Source organism: Cinclus cinclus, chromosome 8 (genome assembly GCF_963662255.1).
Source record: "Cinclus cinclus chromosome 8, bCinCin1.1, whole genome shotgun sequence".
NCBI classification, from domain to species: Eukaryota; Metazoa; Chordata; class Aves; order Passeriformes; family Cinclidae; genus Cinclus; species Cinclus cinclus.
In genome coordinates, this window is record NC_085053.1 from 3,699,667 (window position 1) to 3,718,584 (window position 18,918).

At 43.9% G+C, this 18,918-nt stretch overlaps 1 protein-coding gene across 1 annotated transcript in view; it reads right to left on the minus strand.

The window, feature by feature from the left end:
- The window catches only part of RASAL2 (RAS protein activator like 2), a 102,512-nt gene that overhangs the window by 69,072 nt on the left and 14,522 nt on the right, over positions 1 to 18,918 (minus strand). The window contains exons 2-3 of the mRNA XM_062497213.1: positions 8,786 to 8,913; positions 1,313 to 1,436 (exon numbers count right to left, since the gene is read on the minus strand). Coding sequence (XP_062353197.1) covers positions 1,313 to 1,436; positions 8,786 to 8,913 — 252 coding nt within the window. The remainder of the gene's footprint in view (positions 1 to 1,312; positions 1,437 to 8,785; positions 8,914 to 18,918) is intronic.

The following is an 18,918-nucleotide window of genomic DNA, read 5'->3' on the forward strand; positions in this document are numbered from 1 at the left end:
AGTTTAGTTCCAAACAAGAATGAACATTTATTCATATGGCAGAACAAGATGATCATTTAGAGGTGCATTTGAAATGCCACCAAAAAATCCAGTCAGGGTCTTTTCATGTCACTCATCTCAAAGTATTTTGCAGCTTTCCCTCCTAAATCCCCAACTTTACCCTGTTTATTTTCAGACTTCCAATCTGGAATCTAAGGGGAAAAAAAGAACTTTATCTGCCTTCCTCAGACAAGGAAGAGTTAAACAGTGCTATCGACAAGTACAAATAAATAAGCAATACAGTTGAAATGTGTTAATTAACAACCTCGAAGAGTGGGATTTTCCTTACTTGTGTGCAATAGACTCGCAAAATAAAATTCTTAGCAAAAAAAAAAAAAAAGCAGCTGAGGCTGTGAAATGAAAAATATCTTTTCTGCTCTTTACCTTTGATAGCAGTTATCAAGGCTGCTTTACTATGTACAGATGCATGTTTATTCCTCATACCTCACTCTCCCAGGAGTAACATTTTTCACAGCTGAACCAGAGAAGAACTGCTCCTAAGTCTCACCAGCCTATGCAAAAGAAAGATTCTTGCATAGGCTGGGAAGAGAAAGAAGAGCTCACTTGTGTGTGGTTGCTGCCTCTTCCTTCTTTTCTGGGAAGAGCTGGAATGGTGCTCTTTATTCAGCCACAGACGGGGTGGAAAAGAGAAAGACCTGGGCCACACCTGGATTTGGGGAACCACTGCAACAGAGCCTTTGTCTGTAATTTTTAATACCTATCTTTTCTTTTGCTTTGCCTAAATTTCAACATGGATAATTACAGCGAACAGCAGGCAGATGGCTGCTTCTTTTAGGATCCGCACCCTGAACATGCATGAGGTAAGCTAGAGAAAAACCTGCTATTTGGTGCTTGTACTGAAAATAAGAAGCAAAGGAAATTCCAGAGGTGAGGTAAAACATAACCACCTAACAGTTCTAAACCAGTGGGAACCACTTAGAGCCATCTGCAAGAGCTGCATTCCCACTGACCCACATCCAGCAGCTCTCACCTTTAAATCCCAGGGCTGCCTAGTGAGTTTAAAAACACAGCTACAAAGCTCCCTGTGTGCCATGCTCCTCCAGCACCCCACAGCCACGTCTCTGCTATTTGGATAAATCCTGGTGCTCGGCAGTCGTTTTGCTGGAGGCATTCACACGCAATGCCAGGGTTGCGGGACTTCCACATCTTGCGGTGGTACCTACGTAGCCAGGCTGCTCTGGCAGGGTGCTGCCCTCTGAGAGCTCGCAGCTCGACCGATTTCTTTCTTTCTCGTGGCCAAGGTCTCTCTTACCTAGCTGGGCGGCCCCCTCTGCCGGGTACTCGGGGAACTGGCCCTCGGAGGGGACGCTGACCGTGCGGCGCAGGCAGCGCCCGCGGGAGGCATCGGGCGGCTCCGGAGTCCCTTCTGTAGGCACCTGCAGAAAAGAACATGCCAACAGCTGTTAACTCGCCACAGGCCACGCTGGTAACATGCCATCTTGCTAGGGGACTTCACTGTCGACTCATCTGCTTATAGCTCCCGGGCATAGTTTGGTATTTGCAGCCTTAACACAAAACTCTGGAGTTTCCCCGGGAAAGCACGGCAGCAGTGAAGAGCACGCTCAGCCCAGCGACGGCCACGAGCCGGTGTCAGCAGCCTCCGACCTCCCGACTAACAAAGCAGTCCTGCCTTTCCAAACCGCTTCCCCAGCGCCAGATCATGGCTGCTTCCACGCTGGCAAAGTCAGGCACAGGCTGCTGCTCGGGTGGCTCCACGCAAGACTTTGCGGAAACAAAACCTGCGACAGCTACCTGGTGGACAAAGGTGCTGTACAGGTGGCCCCAGGCTGCAGAGAGCTTCCTCCAAAGATGAAGGGCCCCGAGCAGCACGCTCATGGCTATGGTCCAGCAGGTCTTGGCATGGTCAGGTAATAACTGAGCTCGGTATTGGAGAAACACTGGATTTGTGGTCGCTCCAACTCAGAGAGTCACACCATCTGCAGCCACGCAGGCAACCATACTACTCAGTACTGGTCACCACCCGTTCTCGTGGTGCATGTTAACCATGCTGGGAACTTCTAGCTGGGTGGGCTCCCCTGAACCTTCCAACAGCTAGAAGAAAACTCAAGGATGAGGGAGATTCAGTATCTAGGGACTGGAGGGAAGCACAAAACATCTCAGTGTACTTTTGATGAGGACTTCGGTTCCAACAGTACAACTGCAGTACATGTAGCATGGCAATTTCTTTTAATATGGCTACATAACACACAGCTGGCACCTAAAAGAATTGTAGCCCCTGTCCTATTTCCTGCACTGCTTATCCTTTCATATCTTCCATCAACTCTGAAAAATGAGTATTAATAGCAAACAAAAAGTTATCATTCATTTGCACTGAAGGTTGTAAAAGATCTCAGAGACACTGGATTTTTTAGAAACAGGCTGCACACTACAATGGCTGTTGCACACTAGTTCTGGCACTTCCTGATTTCTAAGCACTTAGCATGCTCTTAAGGTCATTTTTTAATGCTATTTATTACTATCCTGGTCTATTTGTCTCCTTCAAACAGTGTCCATTTTTCAATACAAGTTTCCCAAACCCCTGGTGCTTATTCTGATCAGACTATTGCCTTCTCTGGTGATTTTTACAGCCATATAATCTCTCTGCAAAAGCACATCGTTAAGTTAAACAGTGCCTAATTTTGTTGGTTTATGCCACATTTGTTACATCAAATTTACATATTAAATTTTCAGTTCTCATCTGGAGGCTCCATTTAGTCTTATTTCCTTCTAAACACTCTCCTGGATCCTCTGCCTCTCCCGCTTTCCTTCAGTGAATTTTTTGGTAGGATGCTGCGAGCTGTATTTCCAGATCAGCTATTAGCAGTCATACCACACACCTGCTTCAGCACTCCTTAAACCCTTGCCACACTGCTGTCACTGTGAACTCATTGCACCAACCTGCTTGCTCTAGACCAGTACAGCAAATGCAGGGTTGATTTGCCCACTATTAGGCTTTTTTTTCCCACTGAGAAATGAAAATAGTAGTCCCTCTTTCCAAGTACACTTCAGTAGCTTTGTGGCTTTCAGACATGGGTAGACAGGAACCTTATTTTAATCCACTGACACGAAAAATCTCACTACTGCCACCCTGATGACAGCACGGATAGCCATGGGGTCCCTGTGGATGGCCTGAGACCCTGCCACAGGGGAGCAGGAGAATGGGGAGCAGGGCCACAGTGGCCTCTGAGTCCTTGGGAGAAGCACACAGGCTGCTGTACACCAGAGTCAGAGGTGAACAGAAATCCACTTCTGCATACCAGAGCCAGGACTGACCATCAGGCAGGGACTGAGCCCTTAGCAGCAGGACTGTCTGAGAGCTCAGGTCCCAGCTACAGTCACTCAGCTCTTTGGACCAAGCACTTGCCCAGGGCAGGAGAACACGCTCAGGCTGTACACAAAAAGCAGTCCCTTAGTATAGGTGTGTTCACCTAGAGCAGTACAGTCCACACCAGCAAAAAACTGTTTTTTTTACTGTTTATAGTGGCTTGAGAAAAACCTGCTATCATTTATTTCACTCAATAATTCCATAAACTGTATAAGGAGCAACATTTTAATGCTATATTGCCTGGTCTACACCAGAGAATATACAACATCTCCCAATTTAACTGAGAAGATTAAAGTAGTAAAGTAACTAAAAAAAGATCCCCTTAAGTCTGACTTAAAAATGTTTTTGTTTTTTACAGAAAAACTTCTCCAAAACCACAGTCTCAGTTTATATTGATAAAAAGAACTAACTCAAAGACTGTAGGACCAGTATTTATTGCTTAGCATGAGCCCAGCCTGTTCTAAAAAAAATACAGCTTAGTGAACATGTAAAATGAGCTTGGTCAGCAGCTCTGCATCTCTTGGGACTAGACACATTTTAAACATATAGTATAAAGTGCTCTGTGGTCAGACAAATGGATTCATGGATGGGAAGCACCAAAATACAAGGAAGTGAACAACAAATAAATACCACGTGAAAACCAAGGCAGACAACTGCAACCTTCCCAACACTCCTCCAGCCCCTGCCACTCCAGCAAGCAGTTCAGCAAAGGATTGAAGAGAATGACACAGCCTTGCAGAGTCGGGACTCTAATGGTGATTCAGCCTTTCAGCTCTTTTGTTTTCTTCCCCATTCAGCTTTATCCTCTTCTTTCTCTGTTGAAACTTCACCAACATATAAATTCTCTGACCCTGAGCTGACATGCTGAAGCTGCTGGTTCAGGACTAGGATCTGAGCAGTGTTAACTGTGTGATAAAAAGGTATACAGGGACAGTGCAGATGCTGATCATTTGAGCAATCTTAACAATTTTCATCACAGGTCATGTTTCTGTTACAAATTTCACCATTTAATGAAGATGGGTTCAGAGCTCAAACTCTAAATCCTTGAACAGCATCCCAGCTCACCTGCCACCAAACATACTTTTTAAGTATAAAAAGTCAATATTGGGGATTTCTAGCAGTTTGATGATGAGGGGATTTCAGAAGAAATAGGAGTAAGAGCTTTTCAAGCATTTAATGCCTCTTAAAGGCAAACTAAGATAGTATTTTTTTAAAGAGCAGGTGAAATAGAAGTCTTCATTGCAGATAAGTTTTTCCAAGATTGGAAAGAGTGGTTCAAGACATAAACTTGAGAATTTGCAGACTCTTCTGATCTCACAGTCAGGAAGTTTTGAATCATGCCAAAAACCCAGTTCAGTGTTTCATTTTAATTTTTACCTTCCTTCAGGAAGTTAGAAGCTACCTAAAATTTTGACGTGGAAATCCACTTTAAAAAAATGTTGACAACAAACACTTCTCTGGGCTTTTGGAAATTAAATAATTAAATTTACTTGGGAATTGAGGCAGATCTTCTCCTATGGCTGGTTTCAACTTTGACAAACTCTTATTTACAGGTGAAACATGTTTGCTGTAAGACCACCAGTGAGACAAGTCCTTTGAGGAAGGCAGTGGGATCTGGGAAGAACTTCCCCCAGAGCCCCATGCAGCAGTGTTTGCTCCTTTGGGATCACCACTGTCAAACCACTGCTGTCAGTCACAGGAGATGGAAGAGTAGGAAAATATATCCCAGGTGTGCTGCTGCTGGCCTCTGTCACCAGCACCAGTAAGCAGTGGATTTTGTCACAGTGAATGTGGGTCATTGCTATCCTTTGCCCTTGATTAAAACCACCTCTAAATCCAAGAAGAAAGATGAGGTTTGGGTGCAGGGAGGGAAAAGGAAGAGTCTAACACAGTGTAACGTGTTGTTCATCTTCATTTCTAAGTGAACACAAGACTAAAACATTCTGCAGGACTGCAGCCAAGCTCCTGACAAAGCCTAACTAAAAAGCAGCCCAAAGCCAGGTGCAGCCATTTGTCACATCCCTCAAAGTGGAAGTGCTGTGCACAGTGTTGTCTGTCTGGAACCACTCTTCATGAACACTCATTCCCTTTCCCTGTTTCAAATGGCTCTGATTTTACAGACACTTCTACTGTATCCTCACAGCTCCTCCCACCTGATGAAACAGGTTTCCCAGAGCAGATGAAAACATCTACACCTTCCTGACAGGGAAAATCTTCCTTTGTAGATGAAATACCTGATTTGCATGGACATCAATCTAGGTCTGTTCTCCTTGTCTTGGAAAATGCTATTAAATATTATCACATTGGGATATGCTGTAATAATTGCACATCTCCTGTCATTCAGGACTCCTTATTTGCTAAGTCATCTCTCATGTTCCTACAGGATTTAATTTTCTTTCTACTTACTTTTTGGGCATTGATCTCTTCTTTTCATTAATAATTTTCATTCTTCAGTCTCACCTATTCTCATTTTATAAAGTTGACAAGGTGTCAAGTAATTAATGTTTTTCTACACTGCACAAGGTGATACTGCCAGACTATTTTTTGTCTAAGTAATTACAGATATTTTTGGATCAAGTTGCACTTCAAAGGCCTCTGATTTTCAACCTACTCTTGCTCTTGTACAGCACAAAATTTCTCTTGCATATACTTTATTCAAACTGCCTTGACAATAAATCCATAGTGGTAGGACACTATGAGAAATGAGTTCACTCTACTACACCGTTTATTTCTGCAGTGTTCCCTTAGTCTTAAAAATCTGCAACTCATAATGCTGCATTTTAGCAGCATTAACTGAAAAAAATCCAAACTTAGCATTAGAACTGAAACAATGGAGAACTCTTCTATTTACCTGTTTACATTTTGTATATGTTTTTTCACTTTCTGACTTGGACACACATACTTGCAGAAGGATTTTACAAAGTAGTGTATACACACATTTCTGTTTTCTTCCACAGTCACGCAGGCCAAGCTTCTTGAATTTTATTCCAAGAAGTAACAAAGAAAATGCATAAAGAATAAAAAGAAAGGTTTCAGACTTACACCTTTCAAGTTATGTCAGCCTTGTGATGATGCAAGTGCTCCCTCTGGGCGGTGAGGACACTCTGCTGTTGCCATCTCTTCCTTCTTCCCCTACACCCTCTCACTCACTGGTGGGTGTCCTTCTGCCCTGAACACTTTCTAAGACCCTCTTCTGCAGCCCAAAGGAATTCTGACCTACTCACTCTATCAGTAATGACCATGTTCAGAGCAGGAATCTCTCCTGCTCCTGTTTCCTATTGCCTGGTTTGAGTCAACAAAACAGTTCCTCCAGCATCACCTTTCCAACAAGTTTACTCTAAACATAATTGTCATTTTTTTCTTAAAGTAACCTCCCTCTTCTTTGTTCACCTGGGCTTTGCTTAGGCTCCCTGTGGTCCCATCCAGGAGCTTTTTATGATTCTCCTTGTACAGACTTTTCCATCTTTAGGTTCTTGACAAGCATCTCACGCCACTGCTGCCTTAGGCCTTGGTGCCCTCTGTTTCTAGATCACATTACACAGAGCCTCTTTCAGCTCTGAATGACTTGCCAAGAAAAATTAAACTGCATTGCCTCTCCTCTCCTGTCTCAGGAAGGCTGCAAAGGGATACTCCTAGTTCAGAAAAATTAGAAGAAGGTGTAAATGCAGAGTATCAGCCCTGTGCCTCTCTCCTGACTGGCAGTTCTATATGTTGTATGTTTCTGTAAGGGACTGTCTGCACACTGCTGTGTAGGCTCGCAGAAGCTAGACTAAACCAGCCTCTTATTTTCCTACTGAACACTCATGGCTTTGCAAGGGCTTCCCTTTTTCCTTTCATTTCACAGCAGTCACAAATTACTTGAGAATCAGAATGGCAAATCTGACTCCAGCTACAGGCTTCTGAAACAAATCCCATTATCAGCATGCGGAGTCACACCTGCACCAAAGGCATGTCTGCTCAGCCCATCTGCATGCAGCATTTCCCAAAACAAGCTATTTCTCACTGTGGTAGTGCAGGAAGATTCCTTTGAGAGCACACCGAAAGAATTTACACTACTGCTTGCTTTCTTGGGGTTATTGCTGCACTTAAACCTCAGGCCCTCTATAGCCTGATATTGAATTTCCTCAGCTTCTGACAAAAAACAGTGTATTTAAATACAAAATACAGCGATGTGATACATCTGACTTTCTACATTTACTCCTCAGGATCTAGTCAAAAGACTCATCTTACTCCCAAGCAAAATGCTTTCAGCTGTGTGGTAGGAGAAATAAGACCCCTAAGTGCATGATTACTACCTTCAGGTAAGTATTTGCGCTATGAGCCAGTGTTGTTTTCAATTACATTTCTTTAATTAGATGCATCCTTTTGGTCCAGCTATGCTGCTGCAGCACTGTTTTAGGAATGATTTTCACATCTCCTTAAGTTTCTAAAGTGCATACTTCAATTCCTCAGGTGTCAGTCCTGTCAGACTAGAAAAGGAATTACACAGTAAACAAATACCATTAAATGGGCCTTCAATTTTGCCTGTTGTTTGATCACCTCTCCCACACATCAGCATTAATGCTGCTCCCTTCTGATAACTCAAGTCCTTCTCTAAACCATTTCCTCCCACTCCCCCTATGCAAGGCAATATTTCATTGCAAATAAACCTGAGCACAGCTGACTAATATTTTGCTCTACACCAGAAACAGGTCTCACTAGCAGTCTTTAACAGCCATATACAGAAACTTCAAAAGAATCAAGAAAAGCCACAAAAGTTCAGGTCATCTCCAAATATAGGAAACTACAGTATTAGACTAAACCTTGTGGATAAAAAGCCTTGACTTTTCCCTACCTTTATGCCTGTACTGACATAAAGAGGCAGGTTTAACTGGCTCTAACTATCATCTTTAACTACCATCAAAAGAAGTAGTAACACAGGAACTCACAGTGGCAGACACAGACTGCAGAACTCCAGGAGGGAGTCTGCACTCTGGCTGTTGTCACCTCTTTTATCCCACCAGCATCTGGGCCAGCTCGATTATAACTGTGTGCACCATGCCATCCATACATAGGATAGCTTAGCTCCCCTCTTCATAGAATGGTAAGGGGTTAAAGATCACCTAGTCCCAGTACCCTGCCATGGGCAGGGACACCTCCCACTAGACCAGGTTGCTCAAGGCCTTAGCCAACTTGGCCTTGAACAGCTACAAGGATGGGGCATCCACAACCTCCCTGGGCAAACTGTTCCAGTATCTCATCACTCTCGCAGTCAAGAATTTCTTTTTAAATTCCCTTTTCCCCCTTGCACATTTCAAAGGATTTGTGAGTGAAATGAAGGGGAGATGAAGAAACCTGCCTTCTCCTTTTACCAATAAAGGCCACAGGGCAAATACTGAGGCACCAGTGAGCTTGTCTCACCTCCTTCTCCCTGTTGAGTAGCACCAGCTGGCTGTCTGTCAGGATGCAGTATTTCCTCTCCCATGTTGTCATCTCAGTGTAGGGGGACTGGCCGCAGGACAGTCTGTGGGTGGGTGGTCCTTTCACATCTGAGAACAGAAAACCACGACGTTGTTAGCACGTGGTATTAACTACCTTCATTGCTTTCAGAGTTCTGCAGTGAGATCTGAACCAAAGCTGCACTCTGTGCTTAGTGGAGCCTGTTTCAGAATTTTAAAAGGCAAAATGGGAATCCTGGGAGACATCCATGTGCTACAAATACTTACTTACTTATAGCATGACTTACAAAAATGGCAGTACCAGACATGAATATAAATGTCTTTGTCAAAGGCTGAAATATATTGAAAAGACCAAGAGCTCTTATGAAAACTTAATATTCCTTCCACTCCATTCTCAAAACCATGGTTCAAAGGGGTACAGCCCTGAATGTACTCTATATCTTAATAAAGCAGATTATTTGAGACTAAGGATAGAGAGATATAGGAAGGAAAACAGGGATCAAGGAAGGCAGGCTTGAAGAAGGGAAGGAAAAATTTACAGGGATGAGCATTTAATTGAGAAGGGCTTGCTAGCACCTTTTGGTGGGGAACCTACTGATGAAATTGTGCATTTTCATTTATTCACACACATTACAGCTCATACTTTAAAAAAAACCCCAAACACCCCTCAAAACCAAACCATAACCCAACTTGTTTGGGTCCCAGCCCTGATCTATTAAAATTAATTTTAAAATCAATTTCCCATAAGTCTCTCATGATTGAGCTGCATATGATATTGTGCCTGCCACTACTAACAAGGTCCCTTCCAACCCAAACCATTCTAGCATTCTGTGATTCATCTCTTTACAAAGTTTTGATATCAAGTTCTGGTTGCTTTGTAAGATTAAGTTTCACTTTTATCTCCAGTTCTGTACAATTTACTTGCAATGACTGAAAAATCATCCATTCTCAATGAAGACACAGCAGATCCCTGAAGTCCTAGGGGTCTAAAACAGACACTGCAAAAATCAAGAGACTTCCTGCACAGGAATCCAGGACCTCCTTTAAGTGTTTCAGGAGCAAACTGAGTGTTCAAACCCGACAGGTTTTGTAGCACTACCTGCCTTTTGGAACACCTATATGCACAGAGGTAACACAGCTGCTTCTTGCAGCTTCTCCCCAGCATCACCACTAGAGGCCAGCGAATCCTCAATCACCCAGCTCCTTCCAGGGAGAGCCAGCCCAAACGCCAAGCCAGCGTTAAACCTGGACTAAGGAACCCCTCCAACCTACTTCCCTCTTTGCAGACCCTCCAGTGCCCAAGTTTTATCAAAAATGCTGCAGCATCTTCATGCTCTCTTCCTGCAACTTTGCCTCTGCGTTGCAAGGGATGAGTCAGCTTCTAGAGCCAGATTTGGAAGATAGCTTTCACTGCCTTGTTCAACCTCATATTGCATCAGGATTTTTGTGATCATTCCGGAAAGTGCTTAAAATAGGCAACCATTAAAGCAAGAAAAAGGAGAGGGCTGCGTGGCTCCTACTGCTCTGAATAACAAAGAAGCACACCTTCGTGCCTTTAACGTCAAATAAAGTAATTCAGGGAAGAAGCTGAGAAGCAGAATTAAGCTCCACACTGTTACTTCTCTGACACAGCTCAGCTTGTGAGAGTGACAACCAATACTGTGTGTCTCAAAATTGCCCAAAAACTCTAAGTGTAAGCATAATGAAGGGAAACCATCATAAGCTCTGTGAAGCAGAAGTGTATTTGTAAACTCCTGGAGCACAACAGACTCTCCCACAAGTTATATATTATTCCATTTCATAGACATGAGCACTCCAGGTAGATTTTTGGCATAACTGCAACTCACATTTATCATTGTGTCCAACCAAAAACCAAACCAGATGTAAAATAAAACCACTGCTGCTCCTGCTTTGACCTTGGCTTCCCAAACAGCAGCGCACAAACCCTACCCCTGCCTAAACATGACAAACCTGACAGAGAGTAGAGAAGTGAGAAGGATGAAGCCATGAACTCCTGGTATGAGTGTGCAACAGAAATGGGAAGATGAGGGCTCTGGGGATCTGGTCTCCTGGGTAAGGAAAGCACATGATAAATCAGCATGGGGAGAAAAGGATGAAGGCATGCCCTGTCCTGCTCATGTGGGTGGGCTGGCAGCGAGAGTGCCTCCAGCTGCTGCACTGAGCAATAACCAAGCAAGCTGTATTTGGAACTGCTGGTAAACTTTCTGATGGCAAAAGAAAATCCTCCTGGGCCATCTGCTCCAACGCAGAATCTACAGTCACGACTTGCCCAGCCCCAAAAGATCTTTGTGTTATAATTTCTTCTAACTACAGGCCTTGGCAGCATACCATCCAACTGATCCATGGGCTGCACAAAGGAATTAAAGAACAGAACGACTTCTTCCACCACAATAACAACTCCAGGACTTAGAACTGAGTCATCAGACACTGTGAGCCAGCCATGGCTCTGTTGCCAAGTGGGTTGGCTACGTCAGAACAGCTTTCCACAGGCTGCTGGCAGAGTGACATGCCGTGCCAGTGTCTGGAGCTGTCAGTCACCCACAGAGAACACCACAGTGATAACATTTTGTGTTTGTATACTGGTGTCCTCTTGAACGCAAGCTGGGGCACAGCCCCTCCGCTCCTGCAAGCCTGACCAAGTGCTCTCTTCAGCAAGCTGGTTTTCCAGAATATCGGATCCTGTAACTCCAGTCCTCTCCCCAAGATGACACTGCAAGCACATGGCACACTACACAGAGGGAGAATGTGTGTTCCCAGAAACCTCACATCAACAAAGACCTCAGTGTAGCTTTGGTGCAGCAGTCCCACCTATTTAAATGATTTCTCAGCTCGCCCTCCTGCATGGCTATCTTTGGAGCCTCTCACAACAGCTGTGACTTCAAAATTTATTCTGAAGTATGTTACCAGTTTAGACAGAAGACTCTCTGGGACTTTGCACAGTATCACATACACACTTGGTCGCGTCACAAACCCTGTTCTGCCTTCCGGTGCTCTTTATCTTTGGTTTTCATTTTACATTCTTGGCTCCAACTTTTCACGTGAATGTAATAAGACCCATGGACCTCTTCCACTAAAGCCCCACAAAACTGATTAGGCACCACGGTTTGAATCGCTATAGAAGTCAGTTGCAAGAAGTCCATGTGTAATTAGGAACACTGAAACTTTAGGGAAAGACCGCAGGACAGGACTGTTCTTTCTAACTCTGGGGCTACTCTCTGTCAGCTCATACAACAAGGCTTGAGTTTTGGAGATGAAAGATCACTCACTGATGAATGCAGCCTCAGACAGGAGCTAGAGAAGAGATCAGGGATGAGCATCTGAAAGCTCTGAGTCTGCAGATGTTGCATGTGGGATGGGCTCATGCAGCCACACACCTAAATAGGCAAGTTCTGGTGGCAGAAGATTTCTCTCGGATCTGATGCAACCCCTTCATCCTGCAGCACTACAATGAGGCATTCAAAGTAAGCAGATCAGCAAGTCTACACTTAGGATTAAAGGTCAGGCCTTATGTGCCTTCAAATGCTAATATCACTTAAGTAACAGCTTGGAAAAAATCCCCTTCTTGGTACATCCCTGCTGCTGCCTCCTGCCACATCTGACATCACTGAAGACTGGAAACTGTGTTGTTTATCCTGAAGGCTCTGAAATGCCACTAGCCATGTTATAAATATCCACAAAGCTCCCTTTCTTTCAGTCAGATGACAACTTGTACCTTATTATTCTTGAAGTACAGGGCTTATTTTTAAAGAAGGGGAAAAATAGAGGGGCAATGATTCCATAATCACATATCAGCAACAGAAGTGTTGAGTGGTGCAGGGCGAGGAAGCACGGAAAGCAGCAGCCAGTGCCAAGCTAATCCCCATAGACAGGGTAAAACATCTTAGGAAAACTGATGGCAGTTCAGTGGTATTTATGGAGCAGAACAGTATTATCAGATAGGAACATTTCTGAAAGCTTCCATTCCAAACACGCAACAATTATTTTCCTTAAAATTCCAAATGCATTCATGAATGGAGAGTATTTTCCAAAAAAGCTGGCAATGGGGAGAATCAGAAAGTTATTTCCAAGATATAATGGGTGCTTCAGTGTCATTTAGTCCCCAACAGCTCTCCTAAAACCAGGAAAGCGGCATCTTCTCCCCTCGGAGCTAGTGAAAAGGACAGAATAGAATCAAGACAACAAAACTACATTAAAGGCAAATTCATGGCTTCAGTCTCTGCCAAAAAGCACTCTCTACTTACCATCATTAAAAACACAAAAATAACCCTCCATCCCAGTGATGACAACAGCACCCCGGCATGCCTCAGAGCTCCTTTTTTTGAGCTGCACTATTCCTATGGTGAAATCAAGGGCTAACTGAAGTACTTGCCAAATTATCTTCGAGTTTATTAGGGTCTATATTCTGTTCCTAGTATTTCCAAAAAGGAGCTGCCAAGCAGCTGAGTAACTAATGTGGTGGCCAAGTTTGTATGCTGGGAGGAATTTTTTTCCCCTGAAGAGAGATTAGTAGGAACCCTAACACCTTTTGACAACAGGTCTGCTTGCCCAATGTCTATGTTTCCATAGTGTTTTATGTGCTTACCATAGAGACAGGATGAGACAAAAGCGTATTAGGTGAGTGCTGTCATCTGAAAGCTTGTCAGAACCTCAACCTATCCAGCTGTGCATGACCACACAGTCCAGTTTGAATACTCATCAGTTCCAACCTTGATAAAGCAAGTTGAGCAGAAGCTGAAACAAGCCTTACTACTGACATGAAGCTTCAAAGATAAATAACAACTACAAGTCCTTTCACTAAACTTCCACCACCTCAAAGCTCCTGAAGAGATTCAAGGGAAAGATGTGACAGAATGAGAAATACACAGTGTTTCAACATGCTCCATTCTCTCAAATCTTAAAACGAGGCAGGATTTCTGCAAAAGAAGTCACTAATGTGAGTGAAAATAAACAGCAACAGCGGCTCTGCGACACACAGTTGGGTGGGTATGTGCACCTAGTTCAGACCCCTGTGGATGCTCAGGTGGAGATCTGCAGATCTCCACAGGCACTGGGACAATCCTGGCCCAGCTGCAAGAGGGATGATCTCTCAACATCTGCACAGGGCAGAGGATGAGAGAGATCAGCCACCGAGGGGCTACTGAGGAAGGCACAACCAAGGCAACTTCTGTTTTCTGTCATGCTGATATACAGAGCTTTTGTTTGCATTTCTTTTTTCTCAAACCAACTCCCAGCCACATGCAATGGTTGCTGATCCAACCAAGACCAGAACAGTACAGACAGACACCATCAAAAACAACTGTTCAAAGAGAAACCTATCACAAGGCCCAAACTCACTTGGAAGAGGAAGGGACACTCCTCCTCCAAGTTTGTATGGACAGCCACCAGACTGCCCCAACACAAAAAACACAACGCTCATGACTAAAGAGGCATAATATTAGGAAAAGTCATCACATACTGCATGTGGCAATGCAGACTCCAACACTACAGAGAAAACATGATGCTCTCAGGGTTGATTAATTTTTCTCTGAATCACAACGCATTTAGAAATAGGACCAGCACACATCAGAAACAACACCATTAATTTTGCCATTTTGTTTCAAAGCACAATGTGGGCTTCCTTTCAAGGAAGCTTGTCATAGCTACTGTCAGATCCAGCAGCGCTCACTTGCCCCTCTAAATCACTCTGTGGCACAGCTCCATTTCAGCTACAAAGCACCTACATTTTAGTGGTCAGCAACAGATCCCTGGTGCAGCAGGTGGCATGTTAAGTGCAGAAAGAGTGAGCAGATCCTTTGGGATGAGAGGCACGCCATTTATGTAGGATGTTATTACAGAGGTAAGTATCTGGTGTGAATTCTTCCTGTTACATATAACAGCCACACTCAAAAATGTTCAGTGTACATGCAATGACCAGCCTTCAATTCAGCTGAATCCAGTTGCTCCCCTCTAGCAGCTGCATGCAATGATAACCAAATTCTTTTATAGGAATCTAATAGCCTGGGTAGGAGGTAAAAAAAGGCTTACTCAAACTATCAGGTTTCAGACATCTCAGAAGCTCTCACACCAACCGCTTACAGCCAAAACACTACCTGGAAAAGACATTCTGCACAGAATAAAGTCATAAAAGGTTTAACTGGTGAAAACAGTATTATAGAAGCTGGCAGAAGCCATGACCAATGCCATGATTTTCTCAGATTCCAACGTATTTTGCATTGTAACACACATTCTTCACAAGATCTTTAATTTTTCTAGTATAGGCCAAACTTGCCAATCTAACCTATTAACTTTACACTGCTCTTTTATTGAGTGGCAATGATCAGACACAGCCTCAAGACTGGTTTTCCACTCTCCCAGTGAAGAATCTCACGAGTCACAGAGAGATTAAAGTAAAAACTGTTCAGTCAAGTGCAGTTTTTGTGCCCTATATCCTTAAAGAAATGTGACTGTGACAATTTTTTTTTGCTTCTTGTATGTGCTTCCATTTCCCTACAATCAGTATGTAAGTTTTGGGAGAAGGATTCTCTTCAAATGTAGAGATGGGAAGTCTGAAGGCATCTGCTGTTCGCTGCTTACAGGTGAGGTTTGAAGGGTTTTCACTTCCTCTGAATGAGAACTGTGTGTCTCTGCTGCCCTCAGCTAAAGGCACAGCTTTAACCCAGCAGCTGCTGGGAAGCTTTGCTGAGATCTGTGATGGGCTGGGAGAAGGGTCACCTTGCCGTTCAGAATTTCTCACAGGCAGCAGTCTCACCTCGGCACCAAGGAAGAAAGATTAACCTTTGAAGCTCAAAGAGTGAGAATCAACGTTTTGTCCACTACCAGACAGATTCTTAAATTTCCTATGGATTGTCTGCACTAAGAAAACATATCAGGAGCAATTTTTAAGTGGGAAGGAATAAACCATCAGATAAGCAAATGCCTTAGCAGCCACGGGCAACCAGCAGGACACAAAATACAGAATGCTACTGTTAAACAAGCCTTGCATCTCCCAGCAGGACGGGATCTCCTGCTGACATCATTCCCACTCCTTCAATTCCTTCCCTAGGAGAGATCTGACTTGTTTGTACAAGAGTCAGCCAGCAGCAAGCAAGGCACAGCACCCTCACTCCTGCAGCTGAGCTTCCCAGACAGTTCTGCCAACTTCCCTTGGACCCAAGTCACTGCATCTGCCCTGTTCTTGCAACATCACCACCTGCCTATCTACAGCTCAGGAGTTTTTACACCAGGGCTGAGACTACGGCAGAGATCAGCCAAGATTTCCCTTCTCATTTCCCTAGAACACATGCAGTTCCAAACCCAAACCTTTCCCAAGGCTTGTGCTAACAGATATGACACCCTCAGTCCCTGTCATCTCCTAAAAAGGCCTCAGTGTTCCCTGGTACCCAAGGGCTCTGCAGAAGCTCGAGAGCACAAATTCAGTTAGGCCACAACCATGCGAGCAGTTTCACCGAGATTCTCTTTTCAAAAGGAAAAAATTATGGAGCTGTTCCAAAAAAGAAACCACAAGCCTTAAAATCTTACGACTAGTTTAGTGAGCAGATGCTGAGCATGCCAACAGTCTCAAGCTTTCTGGCAAAGTCTTAAGAAATGAGAGCAAAGGAGCTAACGGCAGAGACAAAAATTAGGCATAAAGCTTAAATTGGCCTGGCAGGGTAATTCCGACTAGAAAGCAGAAAGTTGCACCAGTTTGCTGTCACGGAGCAGCTTCTTTGAGCAAAAGGTGTGGGAGCTCTTAATAGCAGTTTAAAGCTACCAATTAGCTTGAATACTACTGAGCTCCTCTAAGCTTCTTACTTGCTGCATAGCCGATTGCTAAACTTACAAAGGGTAATTGATCCTCACTTCCCTTGGCTGTGCCTTGCTCTCTGTCCCTGTCCCCACCCCGGTTCAGGAGACACAGCATGAAAGATGTGCCTGTTGGGAGACATCAGCACCTTCTAAGCTGGATCAGTGCCAGCAACTTCCAATCAGGCAATCACCGTGCACTTGCTCGCTCAACAAGTGGAACCAGAAATAACAACCCAGTCAAGGTGGGGACCTTACAAAACATGCAGGTGTGCCCCGCACTCAGCCCAGCCTCCCTTCGTGCCTGCAAACAAGTGGCTCATTGTGCAGCCTCGTAAATCTCATGACATCACCATAACAGAAGCTGCTGTCCGTGTAGAAAACCAATTTGGTTCCCAGGATAACTCAGATTTCAAATAACCCGCAGTTGCTTGAAGCCATTGCTGTGACCCTTCCTTCAATACTTATGCAGGTTTCCCTTCCTTCTTATTCAGGTCTCGTTCCCTGCCCAGGACCACTCATCTTTGTTCCTGAATATTAAGTACATTTTTCTCTCACAGTTAAATTCCCACTTGGCCTACAAAACACTTTGGAATCTCAAAACAGAAACGGTTATTACAAACCTGTGGAGAGGATTATAAAAGATTACATGCCCCTATTACATAGCTGCCAAGTTCTGAGAAGGTTCTCAAGTGACACTTCTCCCCAAAGCAAGGAGAGGCTTTCGTGAGAGGTTTAGAAAACAGAAAATGGAGAATAGCAGAAAAGTTAATTATTTGTGGGAGGGAAAAAATTGTCTGCAGTTTCTCCTCTTAATTTATGCATGGTCCTTTTCTTATCCAGCTCTATGCCTTTCACCTTGTTCTCTCCTCTGCAGTACTTGCTCTCACCAACCCCTAATCTCCATCTCACAGCCTCTTCAGCAGCAGGCATCCAGAGTGGGCTGTTCCCTCTTCATTCTTTATTTTTTGCAGCAGTGCAGGAAGAGGACAAAAGAAAAAATGTCCTGAACTTTAAAAGGACCTTGGCCCAAGGCAGCTGTGAAAAAAAACAAACAAACAAACAAACAAAAAAAAAAAACCCACAAAAAAAACCACCCGAAAAGCCAACAAACTGAACAAAACAATTTAAAAAGAAAAGCTGCTCAGTTCCTGCACACATTTTTGGTGCACACGCAAAAACATGTACCAGTGTACTTGGGGTCAAAATTAAAGATGTGTGGCACAAGCAGTGCACAGCTTGGCAAAAGCACCAAAGTTCAGACTGCTTTACCCCCACCCTTGCCAAGAAGGCATCAGCCAGCTGACATTCATCTGTCACAGGTAACTTTCAAAAGAGCAGGACCCTTCTGCTTTTTCCTGTCAAGGAGGGAGGTACAGGAAGGACAAAGGTAGGGAAGCATTTCTGTGGAGACAAGAAGAGCCACAGGAACAGAGCAGGTAATGAGATAGTGCCCACAACAAGTTGCAGATGAACCACTGAAAACCAAACACAGTCTTTCAGTGCAGCTTGAACTACGCCGTGCAGTCTGTCTCTTTTAGAAGCTTTCACCTTCGTCTTTCTTTCCAGAAAGCAGATATTTTCATTGTCACTGATGTCACCCTATAAATTTAATTTCCCAGATTGCTAGGATTGCTGAACTGCCCACCTCTGAAACCCACCTCTACAGAAACACACCCTATGTTATCTCAAACCAACCTTCCTGTGCGTCGTGGTGTTTATGACAAGAAAGAATATGGGAAAATAAAGAATAGTATGTAAAAAAAAAAAAAACCCACGAACATCTCACATGATGCTTTAAACACTCACCCTGCCGCCACTGCACAGCCAGTTGCTGTTGTACAATTTTAGCTATTTTCAGCCTGAATGTTTCTAGATGTCTGGGTAGACACACAAGCAATTAAGTGCTTCTTTTGAGTCTAGGTTTTTTCTTGCCCCAACAGACTATGAGGCAAAGGGAAAAGAGGAGTTGTGAGCAGTGCTGATGTCTCACAGAGGGGAGTTTATTTCCCTTGTCAAAGGGAGAGTTCACAGGACACTAAAATCTGCTGCAGTAATGTGCATGTTTTTGCATATTAACCAGGTCATTCAGGCATATAGGCTAAAGTTAGCTTTTGTATTTTAACCACTTAAATGATTTAGTAATAGACCCCTCGAAGGATTCAAATATAATGTACAAGAAGCCCTGCAGTACTCCCTCCACTATTTAGGCAGACCCACTCTGCTTCCTTCTGGCATGTTCAAAATGTTTTCAGAAGAACCTGGAACCACCAGGTTATTACACACGAATTA